The following is a 17726-nucleotide window of genomic DNA, read 5'->3' on the forward strand; positions in this document are numbered from 1 at the left end:
AGGAACTTAGGGTTATTCTCCAGCGTTGTTCCGAACCTCTGCCTTAGGATGATTTTGAAAATACATCTTGCCATGGTTGATTAACCATCGTGTTACGAAGTTGTCGTCGTCCGCGTTTAGAGGGACCCCAGACCATCGCTCACTGAGAAAAGACTCAAGAAATGCTGTATCTTTTATCACCGCAGCGCGAAGGGCTAATGTCCGGAAAGACAAGGCACCCCTTCATCCATGAATGTTGTGGCAGTACAGTCGAAGTTCCTCCGCTCCAGATAAAGTGCTCCAAGGAAATACCAGATGTGTTCAAAGAGCCCCATATTGCCGGGCCGCACGAGACGCTGGCAAGTGGCAACTCCTCCCCTCTTGGGATCTTCAAATGGAGCTAGAATCCACTCTAGGAAAGACTCCGAAGGCCAGAAGACATCATCATCTGCAAGGATGATAATAACCGTTTTCACTTTTTCAATTGCGACTGCCGTTTGGTGTCTCTTATTTGGATGAGGAACACTTTCCACCCTCACTGTTGTTTGAAAAGACCCCCTTATCCAATTTGCAGTTTCCTTGGCTTTTTCACTATTCTTGTCGATGGTTGATAATATGATCTCGTGCGGTTTAGTCCTGCAGATGGTATCGAGAGTTTTCTTCAACTGCACTCCATGCCCTTCAAGCGTGGGTACAATCACTGTGACGTCGTGAGAAGCGTAGGGTGGATTTTTAGGCGGAGGTATTGGTTTGTATAGGAGAATCGCTATGCAATTCACCACGAGACGAACATATCGGTAGCAGAAAAGGAGCCAGAAGCATGTACTGTATTCCATCATGTCAACGGAGGTGGAGGTGGAATAGCGGCTCTGGCGGTTTTGATCTCCAGGAAAATAGTGACTAGATGAGTGAAGATTCATCAGGAAATTGGGACAGTGCACCAAGGGTGGGAGAAAGGCCTACTTTAGGTACTATTTGTGGCGGCTTATGGCTCCAGAATGAAGAACTTGAGGGCTAAAGGATCGAGCGTAAATTACTCCGTCCTCCTTTTTTGCAAAGTATTAGGGGTTGTCCAATAAACAGTGGAGCCACGGGAGTGAGCTCTAAGTATATCAAGCAGTTATCTTCCTATTTATTGCTATAAGGTTCTCCCCTTTTTGGCCAATTCACCAGCTCCCTCCTCAGTATAGCCTAACTCAGGCACACTCAGACTTCAGTGCAGCGGCAAAAACAAAGGGATAGTATATTTATCTTGAGAGGTATGTGGGCGCCCTTCTTAGAATGTGCTTTTCATTGTGTAACTAATATTTTTCCAGATGGAGAATATGCAAGATTTGACCGTGAAGAAAATACGGAAGAGAGCAAGTACGCAAGCGATGCAAGATAATGCAGAACCCAACAAAAGAACCAACAGATCTCAGGATCGAGGTGACGAGCGACCCGAGGGGCTCGACCTGTTGAGCCAGATACGGGTGAATCAAGCACAGAAAAGCAAAGAAGGATGGGTTGAAAGGAAAGTTCGCCAACGTCGAAGAATGTACTGTTGTGGATGTGATGAGAGTGTCAGGGGCGGGGGGAAATGTCCAGGATGTGGCCATGAACGTGAACGGTGTCCGGTGTGCTGGCATGGAGATGACCGGATCAAACAGAGGGTGTAAGGAATCAAAGGAAAACTTGGCGGCACGACAGATGGACGGAGTCTCTCGCAATCGCTTGTGCGCGTTGAAAATGTCCTCGTCCCTTTCAATCGCTGCACGCCCGATTTATACCACAAGATAACTATTTATATAAATGAAAAGTAGAAGGAAGCCGCCGTTTCTAGGCAGTCGATGATATCTTCCATTGTTCTCCGCTGATAGACATAGTCCGCGTTCCCCAGGATGAGGACCCAGTCCAAAAAGAACACCAGGGCTTTGATGTAGATGTTTTGCCCTTGGCAGCGGACGAGAGCAACCCACAGACGCTCGAATCCTGGATTTCAACCTCATTTCCTTGTACCATTCTCACTGCTGTGCATTTCCCTGAGAAGGGCGTCAAGTGCACATTGGCGTTCCTTTATGTCCCGGAGCGTCTCCTGGAGGCCCTCGTTCTGCTGATGGATATCCTTACGCAGTTGGTGAAGTTCGTCCCATATTGCTGCATTCCTAAAACAGGCCATCAGTTATCCTCATGAGCAAGTGTCAGTTCCGATCGACTCACTGGTGAGGAGGCGGCTGCTTATATACGCAAGAAGCATTTTCCATTTTGCATGTACCGCAGGTTGGCCGAGCCTCATCACATTTAACTTTTCGAGCCCGGCAATGATCGCATGCCTGTGAATAATTAGTTAAATCCTCATGCTGGGGTGTAAAGCGAAGCCAAATCCTACTAGCTTTGCGCGCGGTATTTTTCCAGTGGATGCGCCAACACCATCAACGTCATTAGTGTTGGCAGTGGCACTGGGAGTGCCCAGAAAGTACTGCCTATGCGAATGGGCAAACACCTGTGGTTGCATCTCATACGTGGGCACCAGCAAACCATCAGGAGTTTGCCCCACAGAACGTATTTCTGGAGGATATCCGCAGTCTTGTATGTTAGAGACCCCATTGTGGGACATGACGTTCGTTGACAGATAATTTGCATGCTGAGGATTGCCTTCAGATGATGTATAGGGTGGGATGGAGGTACTGTGTATTGGGCTATGTCGGTTCTCTTGAGGTAGTATCATGTCTGCCCATTCATGGGCAGATGAAGCCATCTCTCAAGCCCCCGTGTCTGTTGTCAGGGAATGTGGCCCGCACAGGTATGTGGACAAGGTACCGACGATGAGCATGTACTCCAAAAATTATTGATGTTCTTAGAAAAGGGTTCCTCTAATTTTTGGCTTGGGGCAGGGAGCGTAGTAAGTAGCATAGAGGAAGTTAGGACGATCAACCATTCTTATACCATTGCCTGGTTTTCAAGTGGATTCAAGAGAAATATCGAAGTTTGGAAAACTTCCTGTAAAAAAAGTAAAATATATTGAAACAATTTATTGGAATGGCTGACCACCACTGACATGGAAGGAGCCACGCGTTCGTTAAGTTGGATACCCAAGTCCCAAAGGGGCTTATCGTACGGCGCGAATTTTGCCCACGGCTTGAACCCATCCTCACTGCACGGCTAGTCCTTCACCTGGCATTTTGGGACAGATAATTTTAAAACCGACAAAAACGCAATGCCGCTCGCGAGAGCCAGGATTACTCGCGGTCTCCTGCCATTATATCGGTCGTGCAGAGGAGGATATGACAAAGGCGCCTCATTCTCAAACTTGAGAGGTGATGGGATTTCGCCACGCCTAGGACGCATACTTAATCCAGGAGGTGTAGAGTAATGGCAGGGAAGACAGTGAAAGTTTTGGAGAATGAGAGTCCTCTGATTTTTAGGTGGCGAAAAAGACTAACAACATAGAAAAGAAGGTTATGAACGACGGAATTTTGAGAGGAGGCAAGGTACCCTTTATATGCACGGCTAAGGTAAGAAGCGGAAAGAAAACAACAGGACATCAAAATTCAGCCTTGTACAAGCCAAACCCATCCTCTAGGATTTCTTGTTTCTTCCGAATTTTTCATCGACAATATCCCAATCCTCGCCAACATAATGAACTGCCCATCTGGCATCCTTTGCTTTCTTGAATACCTCCCAGCTGCAGCGCACTGGTATAGCCTCGTCAGATGAGGCTAGAAGAGCATGTGCGGAGACCGTAGGGCCCAATGTTGGGCCGTAAAAAATTCCACAATAGCCGACAATCCGCAGAATTTCCTCAGGATTGTCAATATGATATCTCGTTATTTTTCTATTGAATGTTAGTGATAGAAGAAAGAGCCCTGGGGATAAGCTCACCGTTCCTCGGCGTTTCGGTGAACGTCAGGCCTCGACGAACCGACAGATGGCGTATATGGATCATTGCAGATTGGCCCAGGACTAACGATCGGGCGAGGCAAAAATGCAGACAAGAAAGCCATGAGAGAGAAGATTTGCCTGGGGCGAGGCTGCGGAAGTTAAGAAGCCATCCGATGTACAGAAAATATGCAGAAATATGCAGATACCAGGCGAACCACGATGGATCTTATACCTGATATCGGTTCGCATCATCTCTATTCTCCCCCCCACGGAGCCGGACAGGGAAGTGGAACAGAAATAGGCCAGACGATGGTTCGCGGCATATGCCTTGTAAAGAAGGCAGAAGAGGAAAACACAAGTTACAGCGGAGATGGCAGTCTCGAAAGTCTGCTGTCTTGCGGCCGCGGCGTAGCGTAAATCTCTGTCCATGCTTTTGGCCTATCATGACTAGGTAACCCAGTCAGTCATGCGAATTAGCAAAGGGGAATGGGAAAATACATTTTGGCAGGGTCTCTCGGAACGCTGATCACATTTACTGTCTTTTCAACAAACACACCTTTCACAACCCAGCTTGAGTGGATAATAGCGAGCGAGACTGGAAAGATATCAGCCATTAGCATCAAACCCTAGAGCAAAGCAACGCACCCGATGGATGTTCTCTGATGATCTTCGGGGGGCATAGAGGAATTGGGGGTTGCTAGGGTAAATGCCTTTGGCTGTTTATTGGCACAGGCCACACAGAGATATGCGACGTATGATAGACGACAACGGATATCCCAGTGAGAGCGCCGGAAGGCAACTGGGCGAGCGGTGCGAGCTCTTATGTCTGGGCTGGTGAAAGAGTAAAGGGTCTTCATTCCGGAAAGCCGCCACACCGGCGCGAATTCTTTCTGGATACATCACTTTGATCGACAGTCCGGCGAAGGCAAAGAGGATTGTAATGTGTACTAAGGTGGAGAAGCTCAAATATGAAGCAAATGGGATTTTGAAAAAAGAAAACTTTGGCGAAATTGGATGCAAGAACAATAGTCTGGATGGCACGGGCACTGATGTGGCATCGACAGGGATACTCCTAAGTTTTCAAAATTTAGGAGTATCCCTGTCAAAATGGGGTAGTGGATACTATTGTATGCTTCTGTTATCGTATGCTTCTGTTCTATTCTATGCAGCAATCCATCTTCAACTCTTGACAATACCAGCAACGCAGATGGCTCCAGGGAATACCGTCTCTAATTCTCAAAACCACAAACTATTATTGATACTCCAGAATGGAAGTTCAGACTTGAAATCTCTCTCTCCAAGCAGCCCAAATGATTTCATCCTCCTATTTCAATTGTCATGTCATTTTGCTGTTGTTTTTGTTACCATATGGCCTTACTCGCCTCCATGGTTCCCAGGCAACATCAACTTTGCTGTCAGCCCAGTTCAATATGAATTATGCTGTCCATGTGTACATACCAAATTTTCTGAAGAGATCAGGGTTCGCACACAAGACTTTCTAAACTCGAACTTTCCAGAGGTCCGCTGTGACCTGGTCGCTGTTGGCTGGTGAGTTTCCAGGTCGTTCCGAAGAATACCTCCAGAGTTTGACCAACAATAAGGAACTTTGCGAATACCGACACTTCATCCGCCACTTCGTGTTTCGTGAAGGCAAAGGCAATCATACCGCACGATATCTCCGATCGGATCCCTCCTTCTACTACCTCTCTTCCTTCGGAGGCCGAAGACAGTTCCAAGCCGATCTGCCCCAAGTTAGCAGGCCAGTTTATCAAGAAGATTATCAGTGGACTCAAAAAAAGGGCGTCGGTTCCCGGCACGGGCGGTAACATTGAGCATACAGCCAATGATCCGTACGAGTTACTATATGCCCGAATTTGGCAGAGCGGTGATGTGGTTGCCAGAGATGGACACACAGCTCGGTGGCAGCGGCGCTTTGCTGCCAGCATTCTTGATCTGATAGCTTCCTCCTTGCCTGCCCGACCGGGTTCTGCTGATACGATAAACAGTTCCGAGTTGCCATCAGGTCCATCAAGTTCTACTCGCTCGACATGGCGTCGGTTTGTCAAAGTTGTCTTCGCGAGCCTGGAATGTCTCCGTGAAAGATTTAGGGAGGAAGATCAACATACCATATATGGTATCATACTTACCGGACTAGGGTGTAAGTTATAGGTCCAGAGGCATTTACACATTGACTGACTAGACATCAGCTGCCAATTACTGCCTCTCCAACGGGTCTCTGACAGATAAACTTCTGGTCGAAGTGGTTGCCTTGATCGTGGATGGGGTAGAAGATCTGTTTCGTACAGAAGACGGGCTTGTACAATTCCCGGAGGGTGTGTCCGCCTTGACAGAGCACGATGATTTCGATCCGATCCAGGAACTACAGAGTCTGGCCGGTATATCGTATGTGCATGCACGCGGGATCCGCATACTCCTGCAAAAGCTGACCACTCTTCAGAAGCGATCAAATCCACGGTCATCTACTAGATGCGGTCACTTTGATTTGCGAAGGGGCGAAGCTTAAACTTTCTTCACGTAAGAGTGACCTTCCAGATCTGGCTAACATTCTATATTAACAAGGTATGAAAGGAAAATGCAATGCGCACCAAGGACCGGCGAAGTTGCCACAACCTGTCCAAACTGGTAAGTCAAATAATTGCATCCTGATCGGCTGCTTACCATGGAACGCAGATGAAGACCCCGTCGATCAATTAACAACCGCGCACCGGACCTTGGACCAAAACCACCGGCCGCCCACAGATGTACCAGATACCGTTGTTCCCTCGTTCGACGATCCCCTGCCAATGGATGCGTTGATGCAAAATTTCGGAATATGGTTGGAAAACCGACAAGGGAGCGAATGCGCAGAGGCTGGTGACCTCTTTCATGGATTAGGGTTACACGCGGATTCTTTCCCATCGCCGCTCCTCTGATAACCGATCACTATAAGCGTGATTCCGCCTTCATCGCCAACCTGAATATCGAAAGGGCCATATGCGACTATATAGTATCCTGGGTTCCAAACGATCGGGACGGGTTTCCCATTGGGCACGGAAGTCCCATCAGGCTTGTCAGGTCCCATCGGCGCGATGGCGATGGTAGCGGAACCGACCAAAGGTATTAGGACCGTGATGGGAAATTCTCTGAAGGCGAAGGAACCCCTCCGATAGCAAAATATTTGATCTTTACCTGGCTTGAGGGTGTTCGCAGTGTTCGGTGAAAGAAAGTTTACGAGTATAGAGTCAGTAAGAGTCTGTCAAACTAAGTTAGCTAGCTTCATCATGTTCTGAGTTCTATATCTCACTTTCGGTATACGGTGCTCCACCAAAGCCTCCTCAATGCGGCCATAGATTGAGTGCCCTGGCAGTACTAAGACACTCTGTGCTTGGACGGTCCCAGGTTGTGCTTGGATGGCAGCCTTGGCGACGTTGCCGGCAGCCGTGATAGCATTTTTGAAACCAGGACGTAGGATTTCAATAGCTACAACATGATGTGAGATAAGGACGCGACGGATACTGGTTGCCATGATGTTCTGGGAAGCCTTGAGGTGGGGGAAAGTAGAAAGTTTGACGATGAGTTTGGTGAAGGCGGTGGTGACTGGCATAATTTACAAAGCACGTGACTGGACGATTCGATTTTTTGTACTTTTGATTAAGAAATTTTCACTTCGATCTTGACTATTTATATAGATCAGTTTTGACATAACGACATCATTCCAATTCGGCCTCAAAGCTCTGGAGCTAACATAGAGAAAACAAACCCCAAGTATAGGGCCGTCAGGATAACAAGGTCAACCCCACAGTAAAGCAAGAAGCAATGGTTTCCACATCACACCCACCCACCGCTGTTTTCTGCATCGAACACATGCCATTTCAGATCGGGTAGACAAAATACAGAAACAGCAACAAAGAACGGCTCTTGTGATAACCATCATCGAAACGGCTTCATTAAGCCGTCCATAAGCACGGGTGTAAGGACCTCGATAAGATCCTCTAGTTCATTTCGCGCCTCAGGTGGCATGTCAGTTTTGCTGCGGCTGTGGGCTTTGAGTTTTGCCAGGTTGTTGGACAGAGTGTCCCGCTCAATCTGAGGAAGCATTAGTGGTTAGGCTGGTGACTATAACGGGGAAGAAAGGAAATACCCGTGATTTATCTAGCTCTGGATCAATTTCTGCCAGTTCGTTGCGCAGCAACCGTGACCCTATATCAACATGGGATAGTCGAATAACAAAGGGTTCTTTCGCTTTCGTAGCTCCGGTGGACTCGTTCGCTAAGCCAGTAAGAGCTCGACCCTTGCCCGCTCCATGGGTAGGACTGTTTGGAGGAGGAGGATGGGAAGAGGCGGGACAAGATTCGGTGCTGTTTGGGTTTGTAGCTTTGGACATTGTGAGGGAAGAGGGAGTGGGAAAGTGTAAAGACTTGGAGAGATTGGAATATAGATCGCGCTTCGAGTTTGAATGTTTTGAATACACCTGTTCATTGCCTCAGGATTCGAAGGGAATATTGCCCCCTTATATGCTGGTGTATTTCACCCCGCGCATCCATCAACTGAGTCGATCTAGACGCAGGATATGTTGTCTATACCGACCTAGACCATGCGAGGCACATCGCGCCATACGCCGCAAATGTCCACGTTTGATCTGTGTTATTGCCTTCATCGCGAGTACTCAAAGCACTGAAGGGATTTACGAGACCTAGACGCCCGGGATGCTCTATCAGTACACGGACAGGTGGATGATCATTGAGCCGTTTGGGAGTCTGATTGGTAGAAAGCTCAGGAAAAAAACCGAACCGGATGCCTGGTGTGTTGTCCCTGAACCCTGACTGGAAAAGTCGGCCAGGGAGAGATGTTGCTTGACAGTGATGACAATCGAGGAATGTGTAGCAAAAACTGCATTAGAAGAAAATGGAAAGGTGAGTAGACCTCCAAAAATTGAAGTCTATATAAACTTGTATCAATTTATGGCACTAGTGGGGATTATCCGTATAAGCTTGGCATCTGTTGGTTTTGGTTGGAGTCTTGTAGCGGCAGTGTGATTGGCCCACGAAGGAGGTGTAACTGCAAGCTGCGCAGTAAGTTTCTCATTAACTGTTCAAAAATATAGTCTAGGGGTGGGTGCCGAAACTACTAATTAACTACTGATTAACTACTAATTAACTAATGAGCAAGTCTTACCTAAGTTCATGGATTTTCTTCCCCTCGCTTGGCTTTCTCATAAACTATTAATTAACTCTTAATTAACTCTTCACTCTTAACTCCTCACAAAGCAGGTTCTAATTCCAGCTTCAACCTAATGGCCCAGTCGCTTGAGCAGGAGGCCGGAATCCGCGAGCCGTGTGAGAGACTCCAAGAGCACGCAAAGAAACTTCACACCCTAGGGCGATTAGAGCCCAGAGCCGCGAACCTCCTTTCCGCCGCAGTTAAGATCATGACCACTGATCAGACTATTCGTGCTTTCAAGATATACTACTCATTTCTACACGATATTCTTCGAACGTGTGGACAGTTTGGACAGGGACTTGTCGTACTATGCGCCGTTGGCCTGGGTAAAAATAGAGTGGTTTCCTTGAGCGAGGAGAGGAGAACGACGCTGGTCAACTGGATCGCCAACAATCAAAACTCCTTGTATTCCCCAGTTCTCTCCTCCCTAGCAGCAAAGTTCAGCGTTCCATTGCCGAAGCGTCCCCGGTTGGGATCACAACAGGTTCCGGGTTAGACAGATGACCCCTAATGAGATGTCGCTTTTGTAGCTAACGTTGACGACAGGGGATCCGACGTTTCCAGGAGACGGACAGCACTGCTCCTTTTCTTTCGTGAGGCGGGACATGATCGAAAACCTTCCTGAACCATTTCGCACTGCGATAAAGACGAGCAAATTATGGAGAGAGGAACAGGAGAGAGGAGGACTAGCAGTCACGAATTGCCTGTCTATGTACATGCCGGAGACACTCAACGAAGATGCTTTCTTTGCTGTCAGGATCTCCTACAAGGAAGGATGGAACATCTGTAACTTGTTTGGATTGGGGGATACATATACCCCAGAGTCTAGCGGTGATGTCCCAGAAGTAACTAAAGATTGACTACCATCAATGATAAATGCAAAATGTTGCTTCTGAATATTAGCACTACCTCTTCTCAAACTTAACTGACGCCTTCATTATGTAACATCGATATCCAGCGAGGACCTTTCTCGTTACTTGTCCATCGCCCGCGCCTAATTTCTCGACCAACTTCCCTTCACCGTCTGCAATATTACATGATCTACCCTCAAATGTCATAGTCATGTCCTCTTTTATGTGAAAATCACGCGCGCCGATCTCCTCCCATTCTCCATTGAGAGCCTTATCCCCAACCTGAGCAGCCATATTTTCCCGAAATTCCGGCGAGGCGCCTCTGGTGACGCTTGCGGCTTACCCAAATCGCGAGGCTGACGACTATCGGGGCGAATTATTCGGCGGAGTTTAAATAAGGGAAATAATTTTGTCTCTCGCAAAAGCGTTTTTTGAAGAGTGACTCGCAGCCGTAGGGTGTATGGGCGTTGGAATACGAAAGTTGAACTATTATAAACTATGTTAGTAGTTAAGGGCTACGGGAGATGGTTAAAACTCACCTTGATGATTGCAAGAATGGTATTTATGAAGGAGGAGGTGAGGCGCTTGCAAGAAGCGTAAAGGTTGGATTGTTCGCCTAACCGTAGAGCGATTCTCTGGCATTTGCGAAATGTTCTGTCACCGCTCAGAGGTCCACGGGAAGGGCCAACTTATGGGGAATAGAGCAAAGAGGAAAGCGGATGGGAAGGTGTGGTCAAAACGTAGTGACGTAAAGAGTCGGAAAGGGCAACAAAGGGAGCAAGGTTGATTTTGGCAGAATGCCCCACCATGACATTTTCTAGAAAGGTGGAGTATGATCACATGCGGCAGGCCTCCACCAGCCACGGCCGGGTTAAAGATAGTCCATATTTAAATGCGTGAAAAGACCTAGCAGTGTTACATTTTCACGGAGGCCAGGATATCCTTCAAACCCAGTCTATTTTATTTTTATTTTATTTTTATTTATTTTTATTTTTATTTTTATTTATATTTTTTATATTTTTGGCACTGGGCCGTAAGCGAAGTAGAAGAGAAAAGCTGCAAAATTATGGAACATATTATATTATTTTTATTCGCGGTTGTAAGGTTTCACGTTCTATGAAGAAAACTCCGACCAGTGACTACCTAAAAGTCTATTTACGTCTCTTCTTCGACATTGAACGCTATTCCTCACGCTGCAGTCCCCAAAGGTTATCGCACCATCTCCGCAAGTGCACTCATATTCAACGTAGTGAAATTGGCCTAGGTGCAGTAGTAGAGATAAGTCTCATCAATTTCGCCTCGCGTATGATCAGCTTCCTGTAGGTCCTGGTTAGTGTTCGACTATGACCTAAGTTGCTGTAGATCACTCACTAGTGAATCCGCGAATTGAGACACCATTAGCTCTTCATCCTCAATAAATCCTTGTTGTCTCTCAGTAAGGCTATCTGCGTGATAGGTCTGAGCTCTGTCGAAGTCTAACCAGACCACTCTTTCCGGGTCATTTCTGACAATCATCATGTTCCTCGGTTTGGCGTCGCAATGCAGAACCAACGCTCTGTGAATCTCTCGGATGCCACGGATCAAAGCCTCTCCCCGCTCCTTTGTAAAATTGTGCGGATATATCATTTCCATTTCAGGAATGTACTCCAAGAATATGGCGCTAGGAGGACTCTTGTCGTTAAGAAACATCTTCAGGTGAGGTTGATAATGTGACAAGTCCATCCGTTCCATTGTCCCATAGAACCGGGGCACGATTCCGCGGTCGCAAAGGCCGTGCTTCATCAGTCGCCTATAGGCACTCGATTCGCAGATGTGAATGTTTGTTTCACGCTCAGGAGGTGCGGGCTTGACTGGGCCGTTGTCATGATGCTGCCCCAGATGTTAGAATGAACCGATGTTTTGAAGAGCTCAAGGTTCACACACCACTTTCATTACACATAAATTGTTGCGAATATGAACAAGGAATATTTCTGAAAATTCTGAACTGAAAAGCTTTCGCTTAAATGTTATTTCAGAGGGTTCGACGCCAGTAAAATCCATTGGATGTTGTGTTTCGATCTTCCAGTTTGCTCGTCGCCCTCAAAATTCTATGCTCGCGGCGAAAGGCTGAGCCTTATGAGGGAAGAGAAGCAGGGAATTGTTTGATCTGTTTGCTCAATTTCGATCGGTACATGGCTCGCCAGAAATTTTGAGTCTATACTATAATAACACTAGTGTCTTGTTTCTAAATTCTCTACCCTGATGGACGCGATCTTATTGCTCCACTGAGTTGCGATTTTAACAAGGCTGTGTCAAGCACGTAAATCTTGTGGAGGAGCTATTGGGTTGTCATTCGATACAAATGGACACGTCGAGTGGGTTTCTAAGATGAGTCACGCTCAGCAACAAGAATTAAAACTTCGACCTCTTCAGTTAGCCAATTGAGGTTTGTGCCGCTTAAACACCCCTTATACCTGCGGCTTCTCAGGCATCGCCTTATTACGGAGACATAATTTGTTTTTCTGGACTTCAATATATATATATAGCCGAAATGTGTTCTAAGTGTCCTAGAAGAATTTCCCTTGGATGTGTGCAGTTATTAAAAAGCTCCAGGCCTGAATCTCTCTTTTCATCTTACAGCAGCCACTGGCGGCAGTTCCGGTCCACCCCCCACCCCAGCCAGGCCGCAACACTACAAATCAAGCATACAGTTATCTCGACATCCAAGGGCTCCAGACCTGGCAGAGCTTTAATCTCGAGACAATTCTCCAGCAGTACCAAAATGTCTTGAACGGCGCGGTGATCGCGGCTGACCCCATGCCAGTCTCTCCACCACGACCCATTACCGCCGAAAATGTTCTCCAAGCGCAAATCTGCGAGATTTTGAGACCACGCATTCGACGCTCATTGCGAGTTGGATTTGCTTTTCTAGCAAACAATGGAGGAATGCAGGGTCGCACAGAACTGTGTTTTGATGTTGGCGAATCAGCACGAGCAATTGAAAATTACAAACCCGATACTGCATATTTCGACATCCATGCGGCTCCAGCAACTGCACCCAACCGTGCTCCTGGAGATGTCAAGCCCTCGTGGAAATGGAGAACCGACATGAGAGGGAGCCAAATTGTCAGTCAACGAAATGAGTATCGCCAAGCGTTAAGCCAGGTTAATTTTTATATGAACCAGCACAACAGTCGCTACGGGTTCCTTGTCAGCAATCAAGAACTGGTCGCAATCCGGAAGCTGGACCAAAATGGAAATCTTGAGCTCGCTCAACCAATCCTTTGGACCACAGGAGGAACTGCCACCCAACCACGATTGACTGTTATGCTTGCTTTGTGGTGCATTGGTATGCTTGCATCGCATGATCAGGGAGTCAACAACTGGCAGATGTGAGCCATCCCTCATGTACTCACGAAGCCATTGTGTCGGCTACTTTTGTTTCTTTCGGTCCATATGTCTTATTTGTTCAGCATGACTGCCTATGTATGTAGCGGAAATACTCTTAAAGATATGGTAGCAATTCTGTGAGAGAAATTGAAATGAGCTCCATTTGTTCTATCCACGGATTGGTGAAAACAGGCGAATGCCCCGGCTTAGTTCGAAGTCTGTTAAAAAAAAGTTATCCATAACCACGTCTTTTTCTTCGGCATGGAGGCCTTACCAAATGAAGTGCTCGATTGAATTTTCCGAGTTTTGTCTTTGGACCATGTGAATAGCTTGTGACTCACTAATCACAGGCTGGATTCGACAGTGCGCTAGTACGAACACTAGGCTTGAGGGTCTATCTGGCTGACTAAGAGATTTATACATCTAGTTACTGAAAAGGCATTATCCGCCGGCTCTCTGCAAGAGCTGTATGGATTGGTCGAGTCCAATCCGGTACAGATTTCGAGGGTTGGAGCTTTAGGTAGCAGTGCATAAGAAGAAGTATTCATTGACTAGACGCGCAGTATCAGGGATGACACATATCTAGTACACCACGGTGGTTGGCCGTCCGTCATAGGAAGGCTGCATGTGGACGTGAAATAGAGAGAGAGAGAGAGAGACGGTCTATTCCTCTTGCAGCCTAGTGGCTATGAGGTCTGGCGCTAAACTACTTCTAGACTAGTACTACTTTGTACCTCGGGGCTCATATCTGTGGGGCAGCTACCCTCAACCATGCTTACAACCTTCGCGTAAACGGGCCAAATCGCTGATCAAATGCTGAGGATGATGAGACGGGTGATGGGGGTGAGGCGTATATGGTTGTTGAGTTCCTCTACAGGCTGTAATTCTCGGGAGTAATGTTCTCGAGTGCCAGGTTTCTTCAATGTCCACCATGGCAGGGTCATCTACTGGTTGGGGTTGTCTGTCAGGATAGCAATGTGAAGTTTCGGGGGGCGTCGGCGGCTTCGATATCGGCAGGGGCTCACCGGCCGACTCACTACCTAATAGGTCCGCAAGGAGAAGGCATCAGTACCCATTGCAACACGTCTTCCAAGTATGATTTTCAAGCTCACCTCGCACATAACTTGGGACCTACATACAGGGATCGTGGGCGCGCTTACATTTTCCCTCTTGCCTCCGCTTGTCCGTTAGGGGGGTTGCCTGCATATTCTAAAGTTTTGTATACCATCGCTGCCGCAAGGAGCTGAGTCGTCTCTGTGGAAACCGCTCCCCGATCTCCGGCCAAGAGAAGCCATCCTTCTTCAGGGCCATTAAGCGGTCGTCCTCCCCCCCAGTCCAGCGACATCTTTTCCTGTTCAGATCAACCGTCCGTTCGCCGTTTTTGGTGTCAGCCGCGGCTGTCGGCTCGCCCGCGAGATCTGAGGTGGTCATTGAACAGCCTCTGACCATCTCGAAAACGACTTGGGCCACCGCAGATGAAAGCATCAGAGCCTCCCCTGGGGCCAACAACGGAATGGGGCAACTAGGCCGCTCGACATCACTGGGAGGCCATGAATGGGAGTGCGTGTCCGGCCCATGACCTGTGTTCCGGGGAGTCGTGGAACTGTCCTTCGGAGCCGTCTTTCGCACCCTGCTGTCTACCCGTTCGACATCACGACCTGCAGCGGCTGCTCTTTGGGTCTGAGACGGAAGACGGCGCGCCACAGCGCCGGATAGCCTGCGACGCTTCGGTGGCGGCTTCGTTGGGCCATCCTCTTCGCTGCTCGCACGGTAGTCGTCATCCATGTCGTCGGAGTGCCCGCTCGAGCTACTTGTGTCGGACATGGTTGTGTCGTCTTCAACACACTGAACGATTTCCCCGGGAAGCTTACGGTCCTGTCGGCTGCCTAGCCCGTTCTCGTACTGCATCGAGCTTGATATGTCTTCTTCGAGGCGATCCGCGACAACCGGCACTTCGACCGCGATCATGGGGTGCATGACACTGGCCCAGGGGCGTCTCTTGAGGGGAGTAGAACGTCCACCGGCGATGCCAGTGCCGGCTTCTACTCTTCCACCAGCTTTGGGAGAGCAAGATATAGATGTTGCACGGCCGGAACTGTCTCGTTTGGCCGGAGATGTGAAGTCGCTGTCAACACTGGACCCGTCCGTAGTGTTGTCATCAGAGTCTAGCACGATCGGTGGATCCAAGGGCAGAGGGTCATCATCACCCTGACTACTTCGGGACCATTCTCGTCCATGCCATGTATCCTGATCCAACGCTGGCTCCAATAAGCCTGCCTGTGGAACCGAATCCAGTAAAGGCTTTGAACTGCCGTCGCCAGGAAGAGTCTTTGGGGCGGAGGATCTGACGTCTTTACTGCAGAGGGGAGCTGTCATCAGGAGGAGGTTGTCGAACCGATGTTAGATGGGTGTATCACAATGGCGGCCAGATGGTTAATATTGCCGTTCTGGAACTGAAGAACACCAAAGTTATACACTGCGGGGATTTCCCGCAGACTATGACCAATCAAGGCAATGCAAAGGCGATACATGATTCCGCTCAAGATGAGCCTTTTGGGTCACACTTTTAGCAGAATGCAATCTGGTTATCAAAGCAGGCAAGGAAGTATTCAATGAACGTGACTGCTGATGTTGCCCTTTTCGATTGGAGTGCAATGTTCATTTTCGATTTCAGTGGTATCAACGAAGATGCATTGAACCCTAAGCTGGCACGAGGAATTTGGTTCTCTGAATCCAATAGCAACCCCAATCATGGTCAGACATTTCGTGTTGCTCTTTTAGGTTTTCTTATTCGAGATTTAAAATGGCATAATATAATTTCCTAAATTATTTCTTTTCCTTTCTTTCTTTTCCTTTTTTTTTTGGCGCGAGGGACAAAGATACGCGAGCAAGAAGAAGAGAGCGCTACTCTGTTTTCCTGTTATTCGTGTTGAGACTTGGATTCGGTTCAGAGTTATTTCACAGCTCGGAGGAAGTAGGTTTAGAACAACTATTATTCCGTCTGACACGTGACACATGTATTTGGAAAAACAAAAAAAATGCATAGAGCAAATTCGAATTGTTTGTTGATACTATTGATTGCTACCATGGATATATACAGTTCAATAATGGTAAGTTAGCTTCCACCGCCGATCTTTAGACGCTTGTCGGAGGTGCATAGTTGTAGCAGTCTACCACCTACGGTGGTGGCCCCTGGACATCCAGATCTCCTGTCAGGGCCATCCGGCTGATACCCGTCTCTGTAGACGCTGTTGGTATTCTTGCTCAACGGCATCCATGTTTTCTAGGCTTCGACTTCCGCCGCGACGGGGCGCGGTCCTTCAGCTTGGTGGAGTACCGCACCTGCAGAATCGCCTTAGATCTGCCCGGGAAGCGCTTGGCGATCTCATCCCATGGCTCGCCCTCCTCCTTGAGTTCCTTCAGCAGCGCGTCGTCCTCTAAAGCAAACGGCACACGCACACCGGTTGCGACGGGCTGCTGCTTTTTGCGACTGGGACGCGACAGACCGTTTGCCTTCACTGATAAGGGCCGACCAGCGTCCTGGTGATAGAATGTTATAGTATAGCACACTTTGGACCCGCTCAGGTGGCTCGAAAGAAACCCGGAAACTGGTATGTCATCGCCCGAGTGTTTCGTCACCGTATCATCTTGTGGGACACCGGGCACACGGGAAGAATCACTGGCCGGATTTTTATAGTACTTCTTCGCCGGACTCCGTGACTTCTTATCGTTTGGTAAAGCAGTCAGGGAAGGATCGTCTGCGCAAGCTGTGGAAGAGACAGTGGACACGGAGGACCGCGCCGAGAGTTTCCGCCGCTTCCGCGACCGCCTAGTGACAACATGGTCATCATCATCGTCGTCTTCGCTGCAGTCGCTGGAGTTATTGTAGTCACTGTCGTCGCTGGGATCGGTCCTATCGCCTCGCCTCTCTGTCTCCTGGAGAGCGTCTGGTATGGAAGGAATCTCGACTCGAACACCCATGTGCCGCACGCCTCGCCGCCTCATCGGTCGGTGCTCTCCCCCATCGCACTTTCCAGGATTTCCGGGAGTCCCAGGGTCCGATTCGGCATCTGTGCTGGAAGATGTGCTATCCGCGATCCCTCTGTCTGTGGCACTGGTGCGCACAGCAGGACCAATAATCTTGGATTTGATACTGTTCGGAGAATCCTTTTCACCGCTCTTCAAGTCAATAAGGATTGGATGTTCTGTTGAAGGCTGTCAGAAGCAGAGCTCCAGAGACAAGTGGTGAAAGGATGCGAAACTCAATTACCTTGGCTGCCTTCTGGGACTGGTAGCTTTGCTGAACTGTACGGAAGCTGGTCGGGGGAATCCACCAAGCCAGGCGGTTGGCACGAGGCTTTCGGTTCGGACTCGTCCAGCATGGTATTGCTATCAGGGAGGGGAGAGGCGATTTCCTGAGATGACGATCGGCCAGCCTTCTGGGGG

The 17726-nt window shown here is 48.4% G+C and overlaps 8 protein-coding genes across 8 annotated transcripts in view; 2 read left to right on the plus strand and 6 right to left on the minus strand.

The window, feature by feature from the left end:
* HCAG_03092 (predicted protein) overlaps nt 1–314 on the minus strand; it is a gene marked incomplete at both ends in the record, with an annotated part of 2477 nt that extends 2163 nt beyond the window's left edge. The window contains one exon of the mRNA XM_001542871.1: nt 219–314. Within this exon, the coding sequence (XP_001542921.1) occupies nt 219–314 (96 nt within the window). The remainder of the gene's footprint in view (nt 1–218) is intronic.
* Nucleotides 315–816: 502 nt separating this feature from the next.
* HCAG_03093 (predicted protein) lies at nt 817–2152 on the plus strand (the record flags this gene model as incomplete). Its single annotated transcript, XM_001542872.1, has 3 exons — nt 817–834; nt 1296–1595; nt 1859–2152. The coding sequence occupies 3 exons, from the start codon at nt 817–819 to the stop codon at nt 2150–2152; spliced, it is 612 nt and encodes a 203-aa protein (XP_001542922.1).
* Nucleotides 2153–6724: 4572 nt separating this feature from the next.
* Nucleotides 6725–7444, minus strand: HCAG_03094 (predicted protein; the record flags this gene model as incomplete). The annotated part of the gene is made up of 2 exons (XM_001542873.1): nt 6725–7093; nt 7145–7444. 2 exons carry the CDS (start codon nt 7442–7444, stop codon nt 6725–6727), a joined length of 669 nt encoding a protein of 222 aa, XP_001542923.1.
* A 326-nt stretch (nt 7445–7770) lies between these two features.
* Nucleotides 7771–8224, minus strand: HCAG_03095 (predicted protein; the record flags this gene model as incomplete). Its single annotated transcript, XM_001542874.1, has 2 exons — nt 7771–7926; nt 7982–8224. 2 exons carry the CDS (start codon nt 8222–8224, stop codon nt 7771–7773), a joined length of 399 nt encoding a protein of 132 aa, XP_001542924.1.
* A 2947-nt stretch (nt 8225–11171) lies between these two features.
* HCAG_03096 (predicted protein) lies at nt 11172–11951 on the minus strand (the record flags this gene model as incomplete). The annotated part of the gene is made up of 3 exons (XM_001542875.1): nt 11172–11228; nt 11283–11780; nt 11835–11951. The coding sequence occupies 3 exons, from the start codon at nt 11949–11951 to the stop codon at nt 11172–11174; spliced, it is 672 nt and encodes a 223-aa protein (XP_001542925.1).
* A 301-nt stretch (nt 11952–12252) lies between these two features.
* HCAG_03097 (predicted protein) lies at nt 12253–14089 on the plus strand (the record flags this gene model as incomplete). Its single annotated transcript, XM_001542876.1, has 4 exons — nt 12253–12265; nt 12547–13239; nt 13708–13772; nt 13997–14089. 4 exons carry the CDS (start codon nt 12253–12255, stop codon nt 14087–14089), a joined length of 864 nt encoding a protein of 287 aa, XP_001542926.1.
* A 400-nt stretch (nt 14090–14489) lies between these two features.
* Nucleotides 14490–15811, minus strand: HCAG_03098 (predicted protein; the record flags this gene model as incomplete). The annotated part of the gene is made up of 2 exons (XM_001542877.1): nt 14490–15649; nt 15676–15811. The coding sequence occupies 2 exons, from the start codon at nt 15809–15811 to the stop codon at nt 14490–14492; spliced, it is 1296 nt and encodes a 431-aa protein (XP_001542927.1).
* A 584-nt stretch (nt 15812–16395) lies between these two features.
* Nucleotides 16396–17726, minus strand: part of HCAG_03099 (predicted protein) — a gene marked incomplete at both ends in the record, with an annotated part of 1836 nt that continues 505 nt past the window's right edge. The window contains 2 exons of the mRNA XM_001542878.1: nt 16396–16563; nt 16623–17485. Of these exons, the coding sequence (XP_001542928.1) occupies nt 16396–16563; nt 16623–17485 (1031 nt within the window). The remainder of the gene's footprint in view (nt 16564–16622; nt 17486–17726) is intronic.

This window comes from Histoplasma capsulatum, genomic scaffold, assembly GCF_000149585.1.
Source record: "Histoplasma capsulatum NAm1 scaffold_2 genomic scaffold, whole genome shotgun sequence".
NCBI classification, from domain to species: domain Eukaryota; kingdom Fungi; phylum Ascomycota; class Eurotiomycetes; order Onygenales; family Ajellomycetaceae; genus Histoplasma; species Histoplasma mississippiense.